The 22,757-nt window shown below is 41.3% G+C and overlaps 3 protein-coding genes across 4 annotated transcripts; 1 reads left to right on the top strand and 2 right to left on the bottom strand.

The window, feature by feature from the left end:
- The first annotated feature begins 432 nt into the window (after positions 1 to 432).
- On the top strand, positions 433 to 6,957 carry ormdl2 (ORMDL sphingolipid biosynthesis regulator 2). Its single transcript, XM_058410316.1, has 4 exons — positions 433 to 471; positions 1,838 to 2,021; positions 3,415 to 3,566; positions 5,091 to 6,957. Exons 2-4 carry the CDS (start codon positions 1,848 to 1,850, stop codon positions 5,224 to 5,226), a joined length of 462 nt encoding a protein of 153 aa, XP_058266299.1. The 5' UTR covers positions 433 to 471; positions 1,838 to 1,847; the 3' UTR covers positions 5,227 to 6,957.
- Positions 6,958 to 10,111: 3,154 nt separating this feature from the next.
- Positions 10,112 to 17,327, bottom strand: nemp1 (nuclear envelope integral membrane protein 1). 2 transcript variants are annotated; one of them, XM_058409207.1, is made up of 9 exons: positions 17,253 to 17,327; positions 16,830 to 16,951; positions 15,485 to 15,704; positions 15,313 to 15,385; positions 14,545 to 14,638; positions 14,317 to 14,431; positions 13,967 to 14,192; positions 11,724 to 11,900; positions 10,112 to 10,840 (listed from the first exon to the last, which is right to left on the bottom strand). In XM_058409207.1, the coding sequence occupies exons 1-9, from the start codon at positions 17,287 to 17,289 to the stop codon at positions 10,636 to 10,638; spliced, it is 1,269 nt and encodes a 422-aa protein (XP_058265190.1). In that variant the 5' UTR covers positions 17,290 to 17,327; the 3' UTR covers positions 10,112 to 10,635. The 2 variants fall into 2 exon arrangements, with proteins under 2 accessions (XP_058265190.1, XP_058265189.1); XM_058409206.1 differs by having other exon boundaries at positions 17,198 to 17,311.
- Positions 17,328 to 19,453: 2,126 nt separating this feature from the next.
- On the bottom strand, positions 19,454 to 21,940 carry si:dkey-126g1.9 (required for drug-induced death protein 1). The gene is made up of 2 exons (XM_058409189.1): positions 21,731 to 21,940; positions 19,454 to 21,354 (listed from the first exon to the last, which is right to left on the bottom strand). Exons 1-2 carry the CDS (start codon positions 21,899 to 21,901, stop codon positions 21,205 to 21,207), a joined length of 321 nt encoding a protein of 106 aa, XP_058265172.1. The 5' UTR covers positions 21,902 to 21,940; the 3' UTR covers positions 19,454 to 21,204.
- Positions 21,941 to 22,757: the final 817 nt, after the last annotated feature.

The raw sequence follows: 22,757 nt of genomic DNA, 5'->3' as shown, positions 1-22,757 counted from the left end.
TGAAAAATAAATATAAAAATATCACGAAACATTATACTAAACAGGACAAAGAAAACATTTAAAAAATGTATGCAAGAGCTTGTTTCCCCTATTGTCCCTTATGAAAAGGGCTACTGGGCCAATCAAAGAGAGGTACTGAAGATAGACAGGACGCAATAACCAATCAGAACTAGGAAAGGGCGGGACCAAGCGGAAAATTTCGTACTTTTCTGGTTACATTCACGAAAGGCTTCAGTATCACGATATTAATTCGTATAAAAATTGAAAACGTATACTAAATACGAATTAAACAATATATATGCAACTCGGTAAACAAGAAAAATCTTGTTTCCTGCCGATAGTGTTACGGAGAGTAGAGAGTGGACCAATCAGAAACGCAGAAGGGACGCGTCAGCGAGGGAACGGCGACCAATCAGAAACAGGAGAGGGCGGGGCTAATGAGGAATTCGTGATTTCCTGGTTACAGTCAAGGTGGGTGTCTGTCTTATGGTAGCGTTTCTTATTCATTAATTTACTTGGTTTAATCGTCTGGGTTTAAAAAATACATTTTTCCGTATCGTTTTAATGCAAATTTGAACGTGGTGTCAAAGGCGAAATACAGTTTTGGGTGTAAATTCAGGGAGTCGCTTTACGAGTTTGCTAGCAAGGGTTGCTAGCTAACTAGCCTAATTAATTAATTAATTAATTAAAGTTACTGAATGCTATCCACAGTGCTGTATAAACTTATCAGTCACAAAGGGCGTAAAGGGAAAAAATCCACCCTGATCCACGTGCATCGATACATTTATAATTACTATTCTGTTCTGGCCTTTTTAGATTGTAGTACCTTCATTGATGTGCTTGTTTTGGTTAACGATTTCCTATAATACCCACAGACTGCTTAATGTCAGTGATGCAGCAACGCTTTAGTCTCAACTCTGTCACCTCCTCAGCTGCAGCTTCCAAAAAGCTTTGGCTTTTACATTAAAATTGGCATCAAAGCCATTACACTCGTCTCACAGATGCACTATATTGCCAAAAGTTGAATTCAGGTGTTGTTTTCCAGGGGTTGGGCTTGGGCTTGGGCTTGGGCTTGGCCCCTTAGTTCCAGTGAAAGGAACTCTTAATGCTTCAGCGTTTGGTGTGGAGGAACTTGACTGGCCTGCACCTCAACACGATAGAACACCTTTGGGATGAATTAGAGCGGAGACTGCCTGCCAGTCCTTCTTGTCCTGCATCAGTGCCTGACCTCACAAATGCGCCTCTAGAGAGGAATGGTCAAAAATTCCCACAAACAAACTCCTAAACCTTGTGGAAAGCCTTCCCAGAAGAGTTGAAGCTGTTACAGCTGCAAAGGACGGACCAACTCCAGATTACATTCATGTGCATGTAAAGGCAGACATCCCAGTTTTGACCTGGCTCTCAGTCTCCGCTCTAATTCATCCCAAAGGTGTTCTATCAGGTTGAACTCAGGACTCTGTGCAGGCCAGTCAAGTTCCTCCACACCAAACTCACTCATCCATGTCTTTATGGACCTTGCTTTGTGCACTGGTGTGCAGTCATGTTGGAACAGGAAGGGGTCATCCCCAAACTGTTCCCACAAAGTTGGGAGCATGAAATTGTCCAAAATGTCTTGGTATGAAGCTGAAGCATTAGAAGTTCCTTTCACTGGAACTAAGGGGCCGAGACCAACCCCTGAAAAACAATACCTGAATTCAATGATTTGGAGGGGTGTCCCAATTTTTTTTAAGGCAAGAAAAACAAAACTGTGCAGTTCTTCACATCTCTAGAACCAAAATCCACTGAGAACCACTTGTTGAAACCACTTGCTCTTTCTCTAACTTCTCTTTTCTCACAGCACTTGCAGGATGAATGTGGGCGTAGCTCACAGCGAGGTGAACCCCAACACGCGGGTGATGAACAGCAGAGGGATATGGCTCACCTACCTGCTGCTGACCGTCGTCTTGCACATCGTCTTACTGAGCATCCCGTTCCTCAGCGTGCCGATCGTGTGGACCTTAACCAACGTCATTCACAATCTGGTCAGTTCATGCAAGATGCATTTTATTTAAAGGAGTGATGCATGCTGGGTACAGTGGCTGTGCTCATACTGATAGGTGGCACAGATTTGACAAAAATACGATCTCGTGGTTGGATGAGAACAGAATCGATGTGGAATGATCGCAGCTTTCATCGAGACGAGTCGTGTTAGAGCTTGAAGTTTGCATGTGAGAGGTTTCAGGGGAAAGGTGCAAGCAGGAGTCACTTATATAAATGTGGACTGTTAAGAGAGACAGATCTGACCTGAACTGTGCAAAGAAGCTTGTAGTGTGAACGCAGCTGTTGGGAGTAATTCTCTGCATATTCATTTTAGTTTGTTTTATCTTACAAGAGCAGTGAGATGAATTTGTAGCTCTTGAGCAGGTCTAGAAAGGCTACCTCAAGGCACTTCTTTTCAGACCTGGGGAAAATATTTGAATGTTTTAGGAGACAGATATTTTGTCAACAAAGTAACACAGACTCTAGACATTAAGGTTTCTTTCTTTCTTTCTTTCTTTCTTTCTTTCTTTCTTTCTTTCTTTCTTTCTTTCTTTCTTTCTTTCTAACAGCATGAACAATACAAACTCGAACTATTCTTATCATTCTTATCAATACCAGAAATATTGGCACCCATAATGAGCAACCTTATTTAAAAGAAAGAAATGCTATATAAATATTATTGTTACAAATGTTCTTGTTATTAATGATTGTTAATAGTAACAATAATAAAAAGATTATGAAATGATAAAAAAAATTAAAATGATAATAATAAAAAAGTTGTTCTTTTGTAGTAATAAAAAACATTATGAAAAATATTTGTCTGAGAAATTTAACCTTGAATTAAATTTATTCTGAAAACCTTTTTTTTAAAAAAAAAAATATTATTTGAATTTTCATAGAATAAATTTTGCATCATAAAGGTGACACAAAGCTAATTAATCACAGACATTTTCCCTATAACTATTTGTACTCAGGGGTGCCAATAATTCTGGTGCTGACTGAGCTACGACAGAGAGCAACTCTTCATTATATATATAATTCTATTTTTGGACTAGTAATTTCTGGATTTGAATGAGTAGGTTATATTTGTTACTGTTTTTTCCCCCATAAATCATAACAAAATGAAATATCTCAGAATGACTGAAGTATTTTGTATATGGAAGTGAACGTCACTCTTTATTACTCTGCTGTAATTGCAGTAAATAGGAGAAAGCAGAAGAACAGGGAAACAGGGATTCAGCCCTGAGTAAATATTAATCAGTGTTCCTCAGCGACGATCCCGTTCAAAAAGGAAGTAAGAATCCAAAACGAAAACGTCAGCAGCCTCTGAACTCTACACTGAAATTCCTTCTCGGCCCTGGAGTCTAGTGTTGACTGCGTGCTTTGTTTTTCCAGGCCATGTACGTGTTCCTTCACACGGTAAAGGGCACTCCGTTTGAGACGCCCGACCAGGGAAAAGCCCGCTTGCTCACTCACTGGGAACAGATGGATTATGGCATCCAGTTCACATCATCAAGAAAATTCCTCACCATTTCACCCATAGTGCTGTGAGTTAACCTTGAGCTTTCCTAATGACATCATGTGAGCTTCCTGAGAAACTTTAAACATCTGGAATGTGTGTGTGTGTTGCTGTCTTTCTCATAAACATATGGCTTTATGGTGTATGATAGATAATATATGTAAGATGTTTAAATGATGAATAATACAATTCTGCCAGCTTCTGCAGGTCAAACCTATGGATGAAGCCCAAACACATTTGTATGCTTTTACAGATATAGACTTTTAAACTTGGGATTAAGTCAAGCATGATGCTGGTTTAGGACAATAAGTGTGGTAGCTTAGTGATTAAGGTGTTGGATTACTGATCAGAAGGTTGTGAGATCAAATCCCAGGTCCATCAAGCTGCCACTGCTGGGCCCCTGAGCAAGGCCCTTAACCCTTAAGTACTCACTTGTATAAAATGAAATAAAATGCAAGTCCCTGTGGATAAGGGTGTCTGCCAAACACCAGAAATGTAAATAATCAACCATTCAAAGCCCAAAGTCGTCTTATACCACATCAGATTCCGATATTTTAATAATTAAGGGAAAAAATTGAAGTTACATGAAACTAGTTACTTTTATTTCTTAAGGTATAACAGCAGTAAACTGTCATTTTCCCTGATCAGCGTCTCATTTGTATTCCTTTCTCTCTTTAATATGACAGCATTACCAAGAACCAACATAGTTACCAACATAGTCTCCCTGCAGAAAACATCCGAGACCCTATGAATCCAAGATTAGCTGCTATCATAGAAACAATAATATTTTAGGCATCGGTATATACCTGTGATTTGATTTGTTGTAGAAAATGAACCAGTTCCTTCAGAATTTCATGAAATGAACACAAATTCAAGCAGATGTTGTGATATTTGGAGGAGTTTGCAGTTTTACAGAATTACAACAGACTTTCCACAGATTTAGAACTGAGGGCAAGATGCCTTTATCACCACACATACATTACAGCACAGTGGAATTCTTTTCTTCGCATATCCCAGCTGAGGCAGATGGGGTCAGAGCGCAGGGGCAGCTATGATACAAGCACCCCTGGAGGGTTAAGGGCCTTGCCCAACAGTGGTGCTTGGTGGTGCTGGGGCTTGTACCCTGATCCTCCAATCAACAACCCAGAGCCTTAACCATTTGAGCCACCACTGCCCCCGAGTTGGGCTGACATGTGCAGTGTGAGGCCATGTGCAGTGTGAGTCCTCTATCATACAAGGTTCACTAATAGGAATTTAAAAGAAAAATCATGCGCTTTCAGTTTTGCCAATTCATGTAGTTTTCTGGAAAAAATAGATCCCTGAAGTTGCACTGCAAATTGTGAAGATGGAAAAAAAATCAAGCATTTTTGGCTGCAACCGTTAACAATCATAATAAACTACTCTAACATTCTGGAGGGACCGACTGATCACCACCACCTGACCAATCAGATTTGTAGCAATTCTCTGGCATATCATGAATTTTATCACTCTGTTACTCTACACCTCCTTGTACTGACAGATGAACATTTTCCATTTATTTGTCCTCTCTTAGGTACATCCTGGCCAGCTTTTACACCAAATACGATGCCACCCACTTCCTGATCAACACAAGCTCCCTCCTGAGCGTCCTTCTTCCCAAGCTGCCCCAGTTCCACGGGGTGCGTCTGTTCGGCATCAATAAATACTGAAGCGACGTTCCGATCGGTGGTCAGGAGGTAAAGGGAACAGTAGTGCAAAAAATGTCTTTCAGTTTAATTATCAGCCTTTTCTTAATACGAGCCGACGGTAAGGAAGCAGCAGAACTGAACTTCTTACACTGTATCGAAAAGGACTTGTGGCAGTGCACTGGTGTTTAAAATTCTTTTAGTATTTTCTTCCATTTTTTTTTTTTTCCTTCTTCTTCACCGGAAAAGCTGACGACGAATTCACTTCAAGCGCAAGGTGAAGTTTTTTATTTATTTATTCATCCGTAGAAACCTTTACGCAAACGAGGCAGAATCCGGTAACAGAGCTGATAACGGAGCTGAGCGAGTTTCCATTTTTCGTCAGACGTCTACAATTAAAGCGAATAAAAGTTGTAGATAAATATTCACACCACCACACACGGATTAAGGATAAGAGTTAGAGCACTAAACCTTCTCCCTCCAACCCAATCCCCTAAGATACAAATTCAGCAAGCCAAATGACTGACAATCGAGATCTTCTCTAACAGTGATGCACAATAACAGAGTAACATAAGAAATCAAGGCTATCGTCCGGCTAATACGAACCCCTACGACCAAAGCACACTGTAGATATACATAAACACATGTAGATATCGGTCTGGATTGATGTTAATCCGCTCCCGTAGGAGTTGAGTGTATTGGTGTGCATCGGGATTGGAATCCAGATCCAATAAAATAAAAAAAAGAAGTGGGGGAGGGTGTGTTTACGTCACGTGGGCGGTCAGATAGGAATCACCTGAGGTTAAGGCAAACTTCATTAACATGGGAGAGCATGCTGCTTTCGGCTTCAGCGATGTTCATGCACTCATTTTTAGTTTTCTGGTCAGGGTCGCAGTTTAAGTTACAAATTAATTTATATTTTCCCCAAATAGAACTGATCAAGTTTGGTAGAAAGTTAAACGAGTGGGATTGAGGGAGTGGTGGGATCGGTTGGAATTCTTTTAAGTGGATTAGCCAAGCAGATTTGGTCAGATTTTTAGTGGGATTGGTTGGAATGCTTGTCAGAGCAGGCAGGATTGGTCAAATTGTCTGTGGTAGAGGGCAGGTTTGGTCAAATGGTATGTGGCTGGAATTCTTTTGGGAGCGAATAGGATTTGTTAGGGATTGTGCTTCCAGGAGTGGGTGGGATTGATCGAATTTTCTATAGAAGTGGAAAGGATTTGGTCCAAGTTTTGGCAGGAGTGGGCAAGATTGGTCAGAATACTGTTTGGGAATGGGCATGATTGGTTGAAATGATTTTGGGAGTGGGGAAGAGTTAGAATTATTTTTGGGAGAGGCCAGGAGCAGTCAGAATTTTGAGGATTGGACAGAATTCTTTTAGATGTTGACAGGACTGGGCAGAATTATTTCAGGTGTGGACAGGATTCTTTCAGTTGTGGACACGATTGGACAGAATTCTTTCTGGTGTGGATACGATTCTTTCAGGTGTGGACATGACTGGACAGAATTCTTTCAGGTGTGGACAGGATTGGGCAGAATTCTTTCATGAGAGGGCGAGACTGGTCAGATTTCTTTCAGAAGCAGGTGGGACTGATCCGAATTCTTTCAGGAGTGGGTGGGGTTGGTCGAACTTGATTCAGCAGTAGGCGGGGTTGGTCAGACTTCTTTCAGGAGTGGGCGGGGTTGGTCAGACTTCTTTCAGGAGTGGGCGGGGTTGGTCAGACTTCTTTCAGGAGTGGGCGGGGTTGGTCAGACTTCTTTCAGGAGTGGGCGGGGTTAGTCAGACTTCTTTCAGGAGTGGGCGGGGTTAGTCAGACTTCTTTCAGGAGTGGGCGGGGTTAGTCAGACTTCTTTCAGGAGTGGGCGGGGTTAGTCAGACTTCTTTCAGGAGTGGGCGGGGTTAGTCAGACTTCTTTCAGGAGTGGGCAGGGTTAGTCAGACTTCTTTCAGGAGTGGGCGGGGTTAGTCAGACTTCTTTCAGGAGTGGGCGGGGTTAGTCAGACTTCTTTCAGGAGTGGGCGGGGTTAGTCAGACTTCTTTCAGGAGTGGGCGGGGTTAGTCAGACTTCTTTCAGGAGTGGGCGGGGTTGGTCAGACTTCTTTCAGGAGTGGGCGGGGTTGGTCAGACTTCTTTCAGGAGTGGGCGGGGTTGGTCAGACTTCTTTCAGGAGTGGGCGGGGTTGGTCAGACTTCCTTCAGGAGTGGGCGGGGTTGACCAGAACTCTTTCAGTAGCAAGTGTGATTGATCAGAATTCTTCTGTGTGAGTGGGATTTAAAAAAGTGACCTGTGTACACCTCTAGTTGTGTGGTCAGATGTTTCCTGAACCTTGAGATGAGTGTCTGCACAGCTGCACAGTCAGTTTCAGAGCTGCTTCCATACGCTGGTCATAGGGATCTGGACACTGTGCAGTACCATGCTGAATGATTGAGTGATGAAAGGCCCACTGCAGGCAGTGTGAGCTGCTTTTATTTTTTGTGATCATCTTGATCACTGCTGTTCAAGTTCCAGATTCCTGAACCTGATCTCTCTCTCCCTCTCTGTTCACAAACCAAACCACAATAAATATTACATCAACAACAGTGATTCATCAGTTTCCCCCTTTTTTTCCCCCTTCTACCCTCAGTGGGATCTGTCTAAGCCGACGCTCATCTCCGGGAAACCTTGTGGTCGTCCTTTGTTTCGTCTCTGAAGTGCCTTTTCATTTTACGCCTATCATTTGTCGCATGTATTGCATCATTTTCCTTCCTCAGTCTGTAGATCATCATTGCATTGCAGTTTGTTTTTTGTTAGCTACATGTGATATTTATACAGGATGCTGATGTCTTTTAAAAGCGGAATTGTTGAACGTCTCAGCGAGTAGCACGACTTACACGGGCAAGGACCAGTTTGGCTTCAGTCTCAGTTGTACTTCTGAAGCATGTTATTGCAGGAATGATCGCATGCCATTGGGGGAAAAACCAAACAAAACAGCAACCAAAAGCAAAAAAACATTGGAGACACGGTCCATCTTCTGTCTCATTCTACGGCTTTTTTTTAATGATAAAAACAGGGTGGCGTACTGTATTTATTTTTGGATACTATTTTTTTTTTTTTAATTATTATTATTTTTATTTGTAGCCATGAATGTTGATGGTCATGATGAATGATTCTTGTTCACATTTCTGTGTATGTGTTCACATGATTATTAATTCTGTCTTGGTTAGTTATATAACAAGCTCAAGTGTGGGCAATGAACGAATGAATGATGTACTGTACATATACTGTCCATTATAAAACCTGATATAATAGCATACCTTGTCTGTGAAAGTGTGATTTCTTCTGACCTTTAAAAGAAATGATCAACTGCAGGAAGAAGCATTTTAAACTGCAATAAAACTTCTAATATTTACATGAATCCTATTTGGGAAAAAAAGGCATTCCAGGCTGTTGAAGGCAGCCGTATACTTAATGACCTAACGTATTTGCTCGAAGCCGCATGTTAACAAGGGAATCCTCCCTATGATGACTGACCACAAAGGGAACCTCATGTACAAACAAGGAAGTGGGTGTTATCAAACACCAGGAGGAAGCCCAACACACGCCCACCTTCTCCGCATTACTCAGCTCTGTGGTCCATCTGTGGGGGATTACACATGTGCCGTTGGATTACCTGTGTAGGTTCACCTGCCTGTCCCTGGGAAAATCCGAGTGTTTTACATGCTGCCTCCACACGAGGTTAGCCCATTTCCAGCTCCATGCTGATGGGAATCCCCATTCCTGTCTCACGGCTCTCCCAGGAAAAAAAAACCTGGTGAGAGGAAAAACGTGTCCCTGCCTCCCTGTGATGATTTGCATAGCATGTCAAACACATCTCTTTCCCAGGGAACTACATGCAAAATGGCCCCTCAGCACTACTGAAGAACCCTGACCAGGCAGCGTGACCTACCAGATGACAAACTCGGCGAAAATTTGCATGGCTCAGGGGGCCGATGAAGTTCAGGAGGAAATGGTTGCGTGTTTGAATCTCAGCTGGACGGAAAGCAAAAGCAAAAGCTGAGTGACATTCACTCAGGCACACGGGACAGCACAAAGGAGACAGTGTGAGATGTTTCTGCTTTCTCATGGTTCCTGGATATCAGCAGAAGAGCTCATTTTGACTTCTGAAGGTCACCGTCACCACACCATTTGAATAGAAGTGTAGGGTTTTGTGGCGACCTGCCGAATCGGAGTGTTTAAAGCGGAACTAAGCCGTGATCTGCTGTCTGATGCGCACTCGGGGGGGAAAAGGGTGTCGGGTTTTATTGCCACATAGGGGAGTTAAACGCCTGACGGTGCTGGTGTGTGGTCAAGCGCAGAAGCACGGCAAACAGAGAACTGAAGATTTTCGTGGCGTGAGGTCTAATACGTACATGAGGAAATGAGATAAAATACTGTTTCTTAAACTGACCAGCTAGTTTATCACTTGTTATGAGAGGCTATTTGATATAGTGTCAAGTCAGGGGTCATCAACTTAGGAGACCACTTTAAATGTCCTTGTAGTCTTATAGCCATAAACTAATAAAATAATAAACTAATAAAATCCAGCATTAAAACTAATCACCAGTTATCCATGTTAATTGCTTTTCCGGTTGTTTAAAAATCAAGGAATTTGTTTTATATTCTTTTGATTGCGTATTATGAATGTGTATTTGTTTTAAAGAAACAAAACTCAATTTGTTTATACTAGGTTAAATTTGTGTATCCAGCAACCAAGCTTTTATTTTCCCCAAACACACTCTCACTTACTCTTTCACTCCCACACACACACACAACTACCCACAGTGGAAGGTAACTGGGGAAACTGGTGAACCTACGCAACACATGCGGGTTTGGTTACATGGTATCCAAACCGGCACCTAGTGCTGCCCCCCCAGAAAAACGAACACACCCATTTCTTTTCTTTTCTTTTAATTATTATTATTTTAATTCTTAAAAAATGCATTCCAGGCAGTTAATAAAAAAAATTATCAACAGAAAAAAAAACCCCAACAAAAATATTCTTCCAACAAGATTGTGGTATAAAACAATTCAGAAGAATACATCATTAAAAAAACTACACAAAAACAAGAGAAAAAAAAACCACGGGAAACGTGTGTGATGCACACACTACAACGTCAGAAAGATCTCGGATCCTCTTTGACCATAACGATGGCTCAGATTTATTTCGACACGAGCCTGTTTACGTTATCTGCAACCCTTTATTTAGGAAAATAAATCCACCGGTCATCCTGATTTAATGTAACTCTTACAGTAAGAAGTTCAGTGCTGAAACGGTCTCTGAGCTGGTGTACAATCATCGCCGCATTCCTACCTGGGCTCCTACCACACATATGGCTTTGCTGCTTCACATTCACGTCCTGGATGTTCGTTTGCTACAGAGTCAGGAGCTCTTCGGCACCTGCGGCAGTTTTCTCATCAATTCCTCCTCTCCGTGTTTCTCCACGGTGACGATACGTTAGGTTTCTCGTCCTCCTCGGTCTCCCACGTTTCTCCTTCGTCTTCCTCGTCCGTGGAGAACAGCTCGTCCTCGAACAGCAAGCTGCCCAAACCGTATTCCTGAGCATGCACCGAGACTTCGTTGGACATTAGATGCGGAGAGCCTTCGATGAAGTCAGCAAACCTGCGATGAGAAGAAAAGGAAAAGTCAAAATCCTCGAACACGGTATCGTTTAAAGCAGAAACACATGGTGTGTCGTGTGGCTCAAGATACTTCACTGAGGGAATGTCTCTTTTTCCAACGCATTGTGCTACTTGATCAACAATCTGATGTGTAAAAAGCACTTTTAATATATACTGAAATGTGAATCTGTACTAAAACTTACCAATAAAATATTTCTAATGAGCAACAAATTATGCATCAATATTCAACAATACGCAGACTGGAAACACCCCCCTGTTCTCCCACTTAGCTAAACACACATTTGTCACAGGTAAAAAGAATAGCTAACTTTTTCCATGTCTGGATTTTCATATTCCCAGTGCTGTTGAACTCTCAAATCTGATTGGTCGAGTAATAGTAATAGCAACCCTGACAGTCCGGCTATTTGTATTAATACGCTTTTTAACGTTTCTGTAGCAAAAGCATGCATGTGGTGGATGTTCTATATAATTCAATGAGTAAAACCTGCTGTTATCAAGATAAAAAATATCCTTATTAATATTGAGAAATTTTCTGTGAGCAGACGTCTTAGGGATCTCCAGTGTCAGCTCTTTGAAACAGCCAGCAGGTTTTCCACAAAGGACCCAAGTTTGTGATTTGTTGTTTCTTGGTCACACAACGAGCTGCTTATCATCGTATTAACCTTGTCTGAGAGGAAAAAGGACAAGCCGGTGACGAAACGAGGGTGATGGAACCTACAGCGATAACAGGAACTTGTTTTTTTGCAGATGTTCAAAATGTTAAAATGGTAAGCGTTGGAAAACGCATGTATCGTTTATGAGTAACTACACAGTTATTAAACACTTCGTATAATGTGGGACTGATGATTGTGATGAAGTTTAACCTCTTGGGAGACTGCAGTCTGGACACGGTTTTCCAGGTGTTGAAGTCTGGACTGCTGCACTGCTTCCTCAGCTCCTCCAGAGCTTTCTGAGTCTCCACCTCCGCCTGTTTTTGGTACTCCTCCTCCGTCAGTAGGTGCCGAGGCTCGGGTTTCCAGCGCAGCTTAGGCTTCAGCTTCCTTTAGGACAGAAACACAAATTTACATTTATGGCGTGAAGGCTTTTATGACAGGCGGACTTATTCAAAGCGACTAACAGAAGTGCTTTCAAGTCTCGATCACTGAACACATCCTGATACTAGTTCACTAGAATGCCATCAGGCTGAAATCTCGGAAGAAGAGCACACGGACACAGGAAGAGGTGGCCGTGACTCAGCTGTTGGGACATCTAGAGGAAGTTCATTTCACTAGCCAAGTGCCAAAACATAAAATAAACATAAAATCTTGAAAACTAGACACACGGCTGCGTTCTGTCTTAGTTGCAGAGATGCTCGAAGGCAGAGCTCCAGTAGCCCAGTCTCGTGATGACAGGAGACTGAAGATGCACCTCATGGGAGTGACCTGTGTGGATAGAGACAGACGAATCCTTCTGATGTACAGGAGAAATCAACGTGACCAAGCGTGTGAGATTTGTGACCTTAGAGAATCCTCATTACATTTAGAACAGCAAAGTAAAGGAATATTTTTTTTAAAACCTGGTGTTAAGCCTGGTCTTCTTCTTCTTTTATATATACACTATATTGCCAAAGGTATTCGCTCACCCATCCAAATAATCAGAATCAGGTGTTCCAATCACTTCCATGGCCACAGGTGTATAAAATCAAGCACCTAGGCATGCAGACTGTTTTTACAAACATTTGTGAAAGAATGGGTCGCTCTCAGGAGCTCAGTGAATTCCAGCGTGGAACTGTGATAGGATGCCACCTGTGCAACAAATCCAGTTGTGAAATTTCCTCGCTCCTAAATATTCCACAGTCAACTGTCAGCTGTATTATAAGAACGTGGAAGTGTTTGGGAACGACAGTAACTCAGCCACGAAGTGGTAGGCCACGTAAACTGACGGAGCGGGGTCAGCGGATGCTGAGGCGCATAGTGCGAAGAGGTCGCCAACTTTCTGCAGGGTCAATCGCTACAGACCTCCAAACTTCATGTGGCCTTCAGATTAGCTCAAGAACAGTGCGCAGAGAGCTTCATGGAATGGGTTTCCATGGCCGAGCAGCTGCATCCAAGCCATACATCACCAAGTGCAATGCAAAGCGTCGGATGCAGTGGTGTAAAGCACGCCGCCACTGGACTCTAGAGCAGTGGAGACATGTTCTCTGGAGTGACGAATCGCGCTTCTCCATCTGGCAATCTGATGGACGAGTCTGGGTTTGGCGGTTGCCAGGAGAACGGTACTTGTCTGACTGCATTGTGCCAAGTGTAAAGTTTGGTGGAGGGGGGATTATGGTGTGGGGTTGTTTTTCAGGAGCTGGGCTTGGCCCCTTAGTTCCAGTGAAAGGAACTCTGAATGCTTCAGCATACCAAGACATTTTGGACAATTCCATGCTCCCAACTTTGTGGGAACAGTTTGGAGCTGGCCCCTTCCTCTTCCAACATGACTGTGCACCAGTGCACAAAGCAAGGTCCATAAAGACATGGATGACAGAGTCTGGTGTGGATGAACTTGACTGGCCTGCACAGAGTCCTGACCTCAACCCGATAGAACACCTTTGGGATGAATTAGAGCGGAGACTGAGAGCCAGGCCTTCTCGTCCAACATCAGTGTGTGACCTCACAAATGCGCTTCTGGAAGAATGGTCAAAAATTCCCATAAACACACTCCTAAACCTTGTGGACAGCCTTCCCAGAAGAGTTGAAGCTGTTATAGCTGCAAAGGGTGGACCGACGTCATATTGAACCCTATGGATTAGGAATGGGATGTCACTTAAGTTCATATGTGAGTCAAGGCAGGTGAGCGAATACTTTTGGCAATATAGTGTATATTATATATATATATATATATATATATATATATATATATATATATATATATATATATATATTTGTTGTTGCAAAAGGGACGATAACTGTCTTGAAATGGTATATAGGGACTGAGAAAACAGTTGCTTCAAAATAAAGTCTACTTTTGGCATCATAACTCTGAGACTCCGAGAGCATCTTTGAAGAAACAGAAGAATTTTCTACAACACTACTATATTAAAGGTGATAAATGCCTTAGTACAGCTTAGATCACTGTTACTCACTCAAACAGAGTAAAAGCCATGGTCACAGGGTACTCCAGGTTCTTTGCACAGAAAGCAGCCACCATGATCGCTAGCGCCACCTGCTGGACCTGACTGCCGGCGTATATCAGCAGCATGCCGAATATCTGCAGTGTCCAGGACAGGATGTTAATACTGCGTTCCTCCACCAGCGGCCCGTGGCGGTAACACACGGCGAAGCTGACGAACCCCACGACTGCGGTGTAGCCTGCAGGAAAAAATAAATAAAAAGCATCAGTTGTGAAACAACAAATAAATCCTGACCAATCAGATTCAAGATCAGCTGTGGTGTAAGGTCATCATTCAACACATACAGTATGGAATATATTTACCTATAGCCAGGTGCCAGTGCTCTTTAAGGATGAGCTGCAGGTTTTTAAACACAAGCTGGATCACGTACAGAGAGAAGGACCAGCCTCCCACCAAGAGCAGATAGAAAGGACTTTTCTGTTGGATACAGTAACCAACAAAGGAGTATTTAATAATGAGATGCATGGATCTGTAAATATAAAAACAAATCATGCTAACCTACGTGGTAAAGATAATGTATTTACTCTGACCTTTGGCAAAAAACGTCCTAGGATGAAAATGAGGATGACGAGGGAAGCTATCATGCCCGTACTCATTCCTGCTGAGTAGTAGAACACCTGACTCCTTTAAGAGAACAAAACATAGAACATGTGAGCTAATGCAAAGATGAGAACACGTACATCACTGTTTAACCCTTTTTAACCAGTACACTGGCTTTCTGGCGTGTGTTTTTCCCTCTGCTGGATAACCTTACACATTGTGGTTGAAGATAAACACCTTCAAATTTTGGATGCTTATGAACAAGCACTTGGAGCATCTCAGAGAGCAGAAATGAGTTTGATATCAACATTTACTCTGAAGATGAAATGTTTTTGCAACTTTTCTATGAATATATTGCCCCTAGTAGGCTAGATAAAAACCCAAATATTTATGCAAAACGTCGCGAATGTCTACTTTCATATGAGCTTAATATTAACCACCACTATGGAGTGGGACACAACAAAACAGGAGCAAACTAAATGTTTTAGCCTCTGGGAAAAAGGGTTAACTTTCATATTAGGTGCTTTTTCTTCAACCAGCAGCAGACAGGCAAAATACAGATGCTTTCGAAATGTGTCATGTCAAGCACTTTTTATCTTACAACAAAAACAAACAAACAAACAAACAAACAGGAAGACCACTGCAATCTAATGAGAGATAACAAATCTGTTTGTTTTGGAATTTTATTTTTTAGATGACTAGTCTTTTCTTCACGGCTCCATACAGTGTTCTAAATCACTGTATTTTCATGTCCTTACCTGCTCAGCACATCTGCAAAGAAGAACAGCATGACTCCAGCCAGGAACACCAGAAACAGGTAGATGTCAAATCCTACATCCGACAAAAGACACAGTTAGTGACTGCTTCTCTCCTGTGAGACCCGACTCGAACTGAAATGTTACTGTGATGTAACGCACATATCAGACTCACTTCGGCTGGTTTTTACAGTGTAGGACACTAGGGTATCTGAAGGATCCACCCGGAAACAGGTCTTCTGGTTGAAAAGGCTGATGCTCACGCTGGTCTCGTTAGTCTGCTCGTGGATCCAGTGCTGCACCATGGACCAGAAACTGAAATGTTCGAGATCCTCCAGCTCCTCTTCATCCTTTACCACTGTCACCTTCAGCTCCTTGGAGCTCCACACTTTCACCTGTCAAAGACCATGCAAGAGAGGAACAGTGAGGAAAGAAGAGGAGAGACACTGATGTAAAAGTGAGGAGGTCTGGGGTTCAGTTGGTGTTCCAGTTCATCCTAAAGGGTTATGTCAGAGCCAGGGCTCTGTGTAGGACACTCCAGTTCTTCCACTCCAACCATGTCTAGTCAGGTGTTCACATACTTTTGGTCATATCTATCATATATAATGTTTCAGAGTGCTGAAATGTACCATGACTGCATGGGGATTAGTGATCATTCAGCTACAAGAGCATTAGTGAGATCAGGCACTGATGTTGTAAGGGTGAGGAGGTCTGGGGTTCAGTCTGTGTTCCAGTTCATCTCAGAGGTGTTCAGTGGGGTCGAGTCAGAGTCAGGGCTCAGTGCAGGACACTCCAGTTCTTCCACTCCAACCTTCACACATCATGTCTTCATGGAGCTCTGTGCTTTGTGCACAGGGGCATTGTCATACTGGAGCAGGGTCTGTGTCTCTTAGTTCCAGTGAAGGGAAAGTGTCAGGTGTTCACATACTTTTGGTCATATCTAATCATATATAAATGTTTCAGAGTGCTGAAATCTACTATGACTGGATCAGGATTAGTGATCATTCAGCTACAAGAGCATTAGTGAGATCAGACACTGCTGTTGTTAGAGTGACAACGTCTGGGGTTCAGTCAGTGTTCCAGTTCGTCCTAAAGGTGTTCAGTGGGGTTGAGTCAGAGTCGGAGCTCAGTGCAGGACACTGAAGATCTTCACACACCTTGGAGCTCTGTGCACAGAGGCATAATCATGCTGGAACAGTGTTTGTGCCTCTCAGTTCAAATGAAGGGAAACAGCATTCTAGACAATTGCGTGCTCCTGAATTTGGTTGACCACTACATACGAATGTGACGGTCATGTGTTCACATACTTCGGGTCACACACTGTAGCGTTATGTACACCAAGTCTCTAATTACGTGTGCAGATCTAATCTAATGTAATAAGGAAAATGATCATGAAGCACAATCTGTACTTGTACACTATATGTGTCATGATGTTGATCCAAATAAATCCAGCTCTGCTGGCTAAAAGAATGAGTGTAATATGTACACATACGAATAAATACACAGGTAAATAAGCTTACTTGGATCCTTGTCCAGGTCTCCCTCCATCCAGGGACAGGGGTTGGGTTGTTGTAGCAAAAGTGTTGAGCTTCAAGGAATTTCACCTCTTGTCCATCTTTAATGTTGATGATGTTGCGTGTAGCTGTACAAACAAACAAACAAAGACGACAGTGTAATTACTGCATCCAGAAACATTTCCAACACTGAATTCTAGCTAAAAGGAAGCAATTTTACAACAAAACCGAAGAGGAAGAAACACCAACAACCGGAAATAAAACACAAAACGACCGTCTCAGTCTCTGTATATCTGAAATGGCTGTAAAAACCTTCAGTTACTCAATTATTTATACGTATTCTAGGCATGAATAACTATTCTAGACATGTTTACCGAACGTGAGATGAAAAAGCTGGAGGAAAAACAAAAGAATAAACGCAGTTCTAACGTTTGCGAAATGAAACTCTTCCTTCATTTTCATGCATCCCGCCATATTGTTGCTTTCGCTTCTTCGGCAAAGACTTCAAGCAGGTCGCGGTGCAGCAACAGCCGCCGTCTGGCTCACCAGCGCCATCTGCCGAGCGTTGGCGTGTACAGGTCAGTGTTGGTGGTGTGTCGATTCGGTGTGTTTTTGAAATAGAGTAATCCCCCGCTATATCGCGGTCCCGGTATATCGCGGATTTTTATTTGAAATATGACAAATTTTTCCCTCCGGTATATTGCGGTATTCGCAAACCTTATAGTGAATTGTTTTTATGTTGAAATATAATATAATATAATTATTAATTACAAAATATAAAATAAAGTCAAATGCTAATAATATATTAAATACTGTATAGTGTAGCGTTGTTTAGGAAAGCGCGGTGCAGGGATTCGTTTAATCGCGGTTGTGATTGGCTGCTGGCTATACGTGCAGTTGGGGAAAGGGAAGCAGCATCCCAGTTTTTCGCATGTCACTGTCCCGAGTGTTTCTTTTTACGGTTTTTACGAAATAAAATGCATATAATTTTAAGTTATATATATAAAATTATAAATTTATTGTTTCTTTGCGCTGAGATGGTGTACCCCTGCCTTTCGCCCAGTATGTGCTGGGATAGGCTCCAGCAGACCCCCATGACCCTAATTAGGAATAAAGCGGGTATAGACAATAGATGGACGGATGGATGGATGTTTCTTTGCGGCCCGCTACCAAAACATTCAGGGCCTGGGACTGGTCCACGACTCGGTGGTTGGGGACCCCTGCTGTAAAGGATCGTGTTGTTGGATGGATGTAATGAATGACTCTTGGAGAGTGATAGCAAGCTGTGCTAATTCTGAGTGGACTGCAAGTATCACATTTTAACCACAATATATAAATCATATGACTAATCACCTCATCTTCACCCCCATGTGTTGTTCTTCCTCAAACTGTTGCCACAAAGTTGTATAAAATGTCTTTGTATGGTGTAGCGTTACAGTTATTCTTTACTGGAAGTAAGAGACACAAACAGTGTTCCAGCGTGACAATGCCCCTGTGCCCAAAGCACAGAGCTCCATGAAGACATGATGTGTGAAGGTTGGACCGGAAGAACTGGAGTGTCCTGCACTGAGCCCTGACTCTGACCTAAACTTTAGGGTGAACTGGAACACTGACTGAACCCCAGACCTCCTCACTCTTACAACAACAGTGTCTGGTCTCACTAATGCTCTTGTAGCTGAATGATCACTAATCCCCACAGCGACGCTCCGACATCTAGTGGAAAATCTTCCCAGAAGAGTGGAAGAGTGAACTTTGGAATAGTCTTCTGTTCAGGGCTAAGACACAGTCTCCCAGTTTAAACGTAGGTTAAAGACATATCTCTTTAGCCAAGCATACACATAACACATCCCATAACCTTGTACTCTGATTAAATGCACATTATCATCTAGTGCTTGCTAATAATATGAACAGCAGCTACGCTAATTCCTAGGGTTAGGGTTAGGGTTGTATCTGCATCACACAACTGACTGTACATGACTGTAGAAATGACATTGTTCATATCACACTCTCCGGTGTTTAGAATAATTTATAATCACACTCTCCGGTGTCACCCAAATGAGGATGCGGTTCCCTTTTGAGTCTGGTTCCTCTCAAGGTTTCTTCCTCATACCATCAAATGGAGTTTTTCCTCGCCACAGTCACCTCAGGCTTGCTCACTAGGGATGATTTTGTCTAACATCTAGGACTTTTGCACTATGTTTCTTATGTTCTGTAAAGCTGCTTTGAGACAATGTCTATTGTTAAAAGAGCACTATACAAATAAAATTGAATTGAACTGAAGAGTAGAACAACAAAAGCAGGGAATAAATCTGGAATAGGATGTTGAACATGCACATGAAGGTCTGATGATCCGGCGTCCATCACTGTGTTTGTGTGCGGTGAACATTTCTTCAGCGTGTAGGAGCTGCCAAGCGATGCTTACTAAAACCTCAGAGTGGGTTAGTGTTCATTCTTCAGTAGCTAACATTTAAAAATAGAGGACAACAATATGTCTTAGTAGATCAAAAATTCAAAAGATCAAAAAATCTTAGTAGATCAATTAACACAACAAACAATTTTAATAATTTTAATAAAATTATTAAATTTAGAATTTTTTCCCCATTCATTCAAAATACAGAAAATCACATGGGGAAATTTTAGACTCAAGAATCGACCCTCCATGAAATCAACATACTGTTTTTGGAGTCTGGAAGGAAACCGGAAAACCCAGAGGAAACTCATGCAGACGCAGGTAGAGAAAGAACAGGAAGTTCACACTGAAAGCTCGGGAATTTGCTCGGGATCAAACCAGGAACCCTGGAGCTATGAAACGTCAACACTAAACCAGTGTGCTTCCTATAAAGAACAATGCTTTTGGAATTGGACTGTATTTTGAAAAATTCTTTCAAGACGTAAAGATGAAAGATTATGTTCCAGTATAATTATTTCATAGTATTTATTATAGATTGTTTTATAGTATTTATTACTGTAATAGTAGCTATAAAAATGATATCTACCACGGTGTTGAAAGCTGCATTTTCTGAATCCTCGACACTCGACATGGAACATCACAATGTATAAAGCTCATTTGTTTGATAGTATACAATCAATTTTATATAAAAATAAATACAGACTGTTATCAAGAACAATATATATATATATATATATATATATATCATGTGTTTCCCATGCAAGTAGCAGATAAATCTGTACACATGGCACCCTTTCAGCTTATAAACACTTTCCTTTGGCTCAAAAAAGTAAACTGCTTTCGCAAACTTTGCTTGAAGTTTCCTTTAATAGGTGACACTGATCACACAAAGTCCTAAAAATAGGGAACAAGGGGAAGTCAACAAGGGCGCATTCAAGGCAGTATTAAAAAAAACTTCATGAAACTTAACTTTTCTGGTCTTTGCAAGAACATCCTGTTTTGATCTGCTTAATTAAAGACATATCTCTTTAGCCAGGCATACACATAATACATTCCATAACCTTGTAATCCAGTACATCTGATTAAATGCACATTATCATCTAGTGCTTGCTAATATTATGAACAGAAGCTACGCTAATCCCTTTCCCCTTGTTCAAGGCAGTATTAAAAAAGGTCTCCGAACTTCATGAAACTTGACCCGGCGTTTCTGGTCTTTGCAAGAACATCCTGTTATGATCTGCTGAACAATGTGTTACTGAACAATTCAAGCAGAATATTAACAAAACTGAACCATTTTTCAGTAACGTATTGCTGGATGTCTAGCAAACTGAAGTCTAAGCACGTATGTAAAGACGTACACTGGCGTACTTCTTATTCTTGCTAACGTAAATTATTATTATTAAGGGCTGAATATTTATAAGTAGTCCATTATTGTCCATTTTATTTATTAGATCAGGTTTTTAATGTAGTGTACTAATACTGTGTTCCAAAATTTGGGTTCGTAGAAAAGATTTCACTCCTCTTGTTTCTCAAAAAGCATTATAATGTGCAGCTCTTGAGTTAATAAACGAATCAGAACAAAAATAGACAGAAAAATGTTTCTCTAGTATCCAGTAACAATTTGCTGGATGACATAATGATGAAGTGGTTTATAATTAAGAGATGTTTAAACCCTGAGAATGTCAAGCAAGAGCTTACTTTGGATCGAGTGCTTATTAATCTCAGAGAAATGTTTTAATTTTGTCTTTATTCTATTTCTCCTAAGCCATTGCCGGAGTATAAAGAGATACCTACATGAAACACAACTGAGAATCACAATTAAAGGTAAAATCTCCTGTGATATTACACCTTTAAGCAGGTCCTCTGGGTTTCCTTTTTGCAAAATCAGAACTTGAATGAACCAGTGTCATTTTTCCAACGGATTCTAAAAATAAAAGTCCCAAGAATCGTCTGCTTGGGCTGGCTGACTTCTCATAAATGATTCGGTCTCGTCTTGTCTGAGCTTGGTATGAACTCGGGGACGAATGCAGCAGGGATGTTGGGTGCGTAGTATCCCACACTGAAGTTCTGAAGTCCCAACAACAGACACTTCCAGCTGTAGCGCAGAGCCTTCTTCACATTCTGCAACACAAAACTAACACAGTTAATCATCAGGACTGCTACATGGGTTAATATGAACGTACTATATATATATATATATATATATATATATATATATATATATCCACACAAATATAAAAATAAAAATATGTAAGGATATGTGTGGTACATGTAAAGGAATAAAAGACAGACAGAACGTGACATTTTCTGACTCCACATCATAATGTTGTCCATGAAACAAGTTACTTCACATTAAAGCAGCTATAAACAATTTACATTTGGTTTTCAGGGACAAGTGCAGGTATCAGGTATTAAACATGTATACCACATAAAACTCAAAATGCACACACTCCTGTAAAATAATTCATCCCGATGGAAATTTTTATATTATGCAGACCTTTTTATACTTCTTGTACTTCTCTTTCTTCTTTGCCTTCTTCTCCTCCTTAACTTTTTCCTGGCTCTCATTCTCCTCTAAAGTCACGTATTTCCTCGAGCAAACATATCTCACATATCTTCTCTCGTTCTGCTCTTCATCCCACGTCTCCAGAAGAGATTTAGGCTTCATTCTGTCTTGTAGCTTTTCCTCCTGTGGGGTTTCCTGCTACAGTACATACTGACTAAACTTTGGCTCACAGGGTTGGACATTCACAGCGTCGGATGGGAGGGTTTACTGGATTAGCATTGAATAAAATAAATAAATAAATAAATAATTGAAAGAGCTTTACGTTGTCTAAAGATCGGTTTGTTCCAAAATGGAGAAAAATGATCCGATATGGGACGAGTCATTCTTTTAATACGTTGGGGAGTTTTAGGTTGTTTTAATTCTTTTATCAGTGCTCTGAATATATCTGAGGCGTATGAGGAGATTTTATATTATCTGTATTATAAATGGGACTTGCTCAAGACTTTGGGTTAGGAAACCATCTTATCCCATATTACAGAGTCCTGTTTCAGACAGACTGGTCTGAACTCTAAATACAGGAAATTATGACACTTTTAAAGCTGAAGGTTGAAGTTAGTCACCAATGTCATGAACAGTGGTTTATATCAGAACATTAGTCATTTTATTCATCATATTAATGATATTTAAGGATAAATTTGGAGACAGGATAAATAAGTTTCATTTTTCAGACTGTGGTGTAATCTGGGGTTTGTTGAACTGTTACTTATATAAACTGATCAGGCATAACATTATGACTACTGACAGGTGAAGTGAATAAGACTGATGATCTCCTCATCATGGCACAAGTGAACATTTTGAGCGAGTTTGACGAGGGCCAAGTTGTGATGGCTATTGTGAAGTCCATTAAGTTCTGTAAGTATCCTTTAAGTTGCAAGGTGGGGCCCATGGAGGCTGCACTTCGCAACTGACAGGACTTAAAGGATCTGCTGCTAACATCTCGGTGCCAGATACCACAGCA

This window comes from Hemibagrus wyckioides, linkage group LG15, assembly GCF_019097595.1.
Source record: "Hemibagrus wyckioides isolate EC202008001 linkage group LG15, SWU_Hwy_1.0, whole genome shotgun sequence".
Taxonomy (NCBI): domain Eukaryota; kingdom Metazoa; phylum Chordata; class Actinopteri; order Siluriformes; family Bagridae; genus Hemibagrus; species Hemibagrus wyckioides.
This window is presented reverse-complemented; position numbering and strand designations above follow the sequence as displayed.

Bases quoted from the DNA above. Each gene is read 5' to 3' on its own strand.
- ormdl2 (XM_058410316.1), top strand. From the start codon at position 1,848: ATGAATGTGGGCGTAGCTCACAGCGAGGTGAACCCCAACACGCGGGTG. The intron at 2,022-3,414 runs GTCAGTTCATGC...TTGTTTTTCCAG, and splicing joins CCAACGTCATTCACAATCTG to GCCATGTACGTGTTCCTTCA. The intron at 3,567-5,090 runs GTGAGTTAACCT...GTCCTCTCTTAG, and splicing joins ACCATTTCACCCATAGTGCT to GTACATCCTGGCCAGCTTTT.
- nemp1 (XM_058409206.1), bottom strand. From the start codon at position 17,297: ATGGCGGGATGCATGAAAATGAAGGAAGAGTTTCATTTCGCAAACGTT. The intron at 15,705-16,829 runs GTAAGCTTATTT...GGTCTTTGACAG, and splicing joins AGACCTGGACAAGGATCCAA to GTGAAAGTGTGGAGCTCCAA. The intron at 15,386-15,484 runs GTGAGTCTGATA...TGTCGGATGTAG, and splicing joins CACTGTAAAAACCAGCCGAA to GATTTGACATCTACCTGTTT.
- si:dkey-126g1.9 (XM_058409189.1), bottom strand. From the start codon at position 21,901: ATGAAGCCTAAATCTCTTCTGGAGACGTGGGATGAAGAGCAGAACGAG. The intron at 21,355-21,730 runs GTCTGCATAATA...TTTGTGTTGCAG, and splicing joins AGTACAAGAAGTATAAAAAG to AATGTGAAGAAGGCTCTGCG.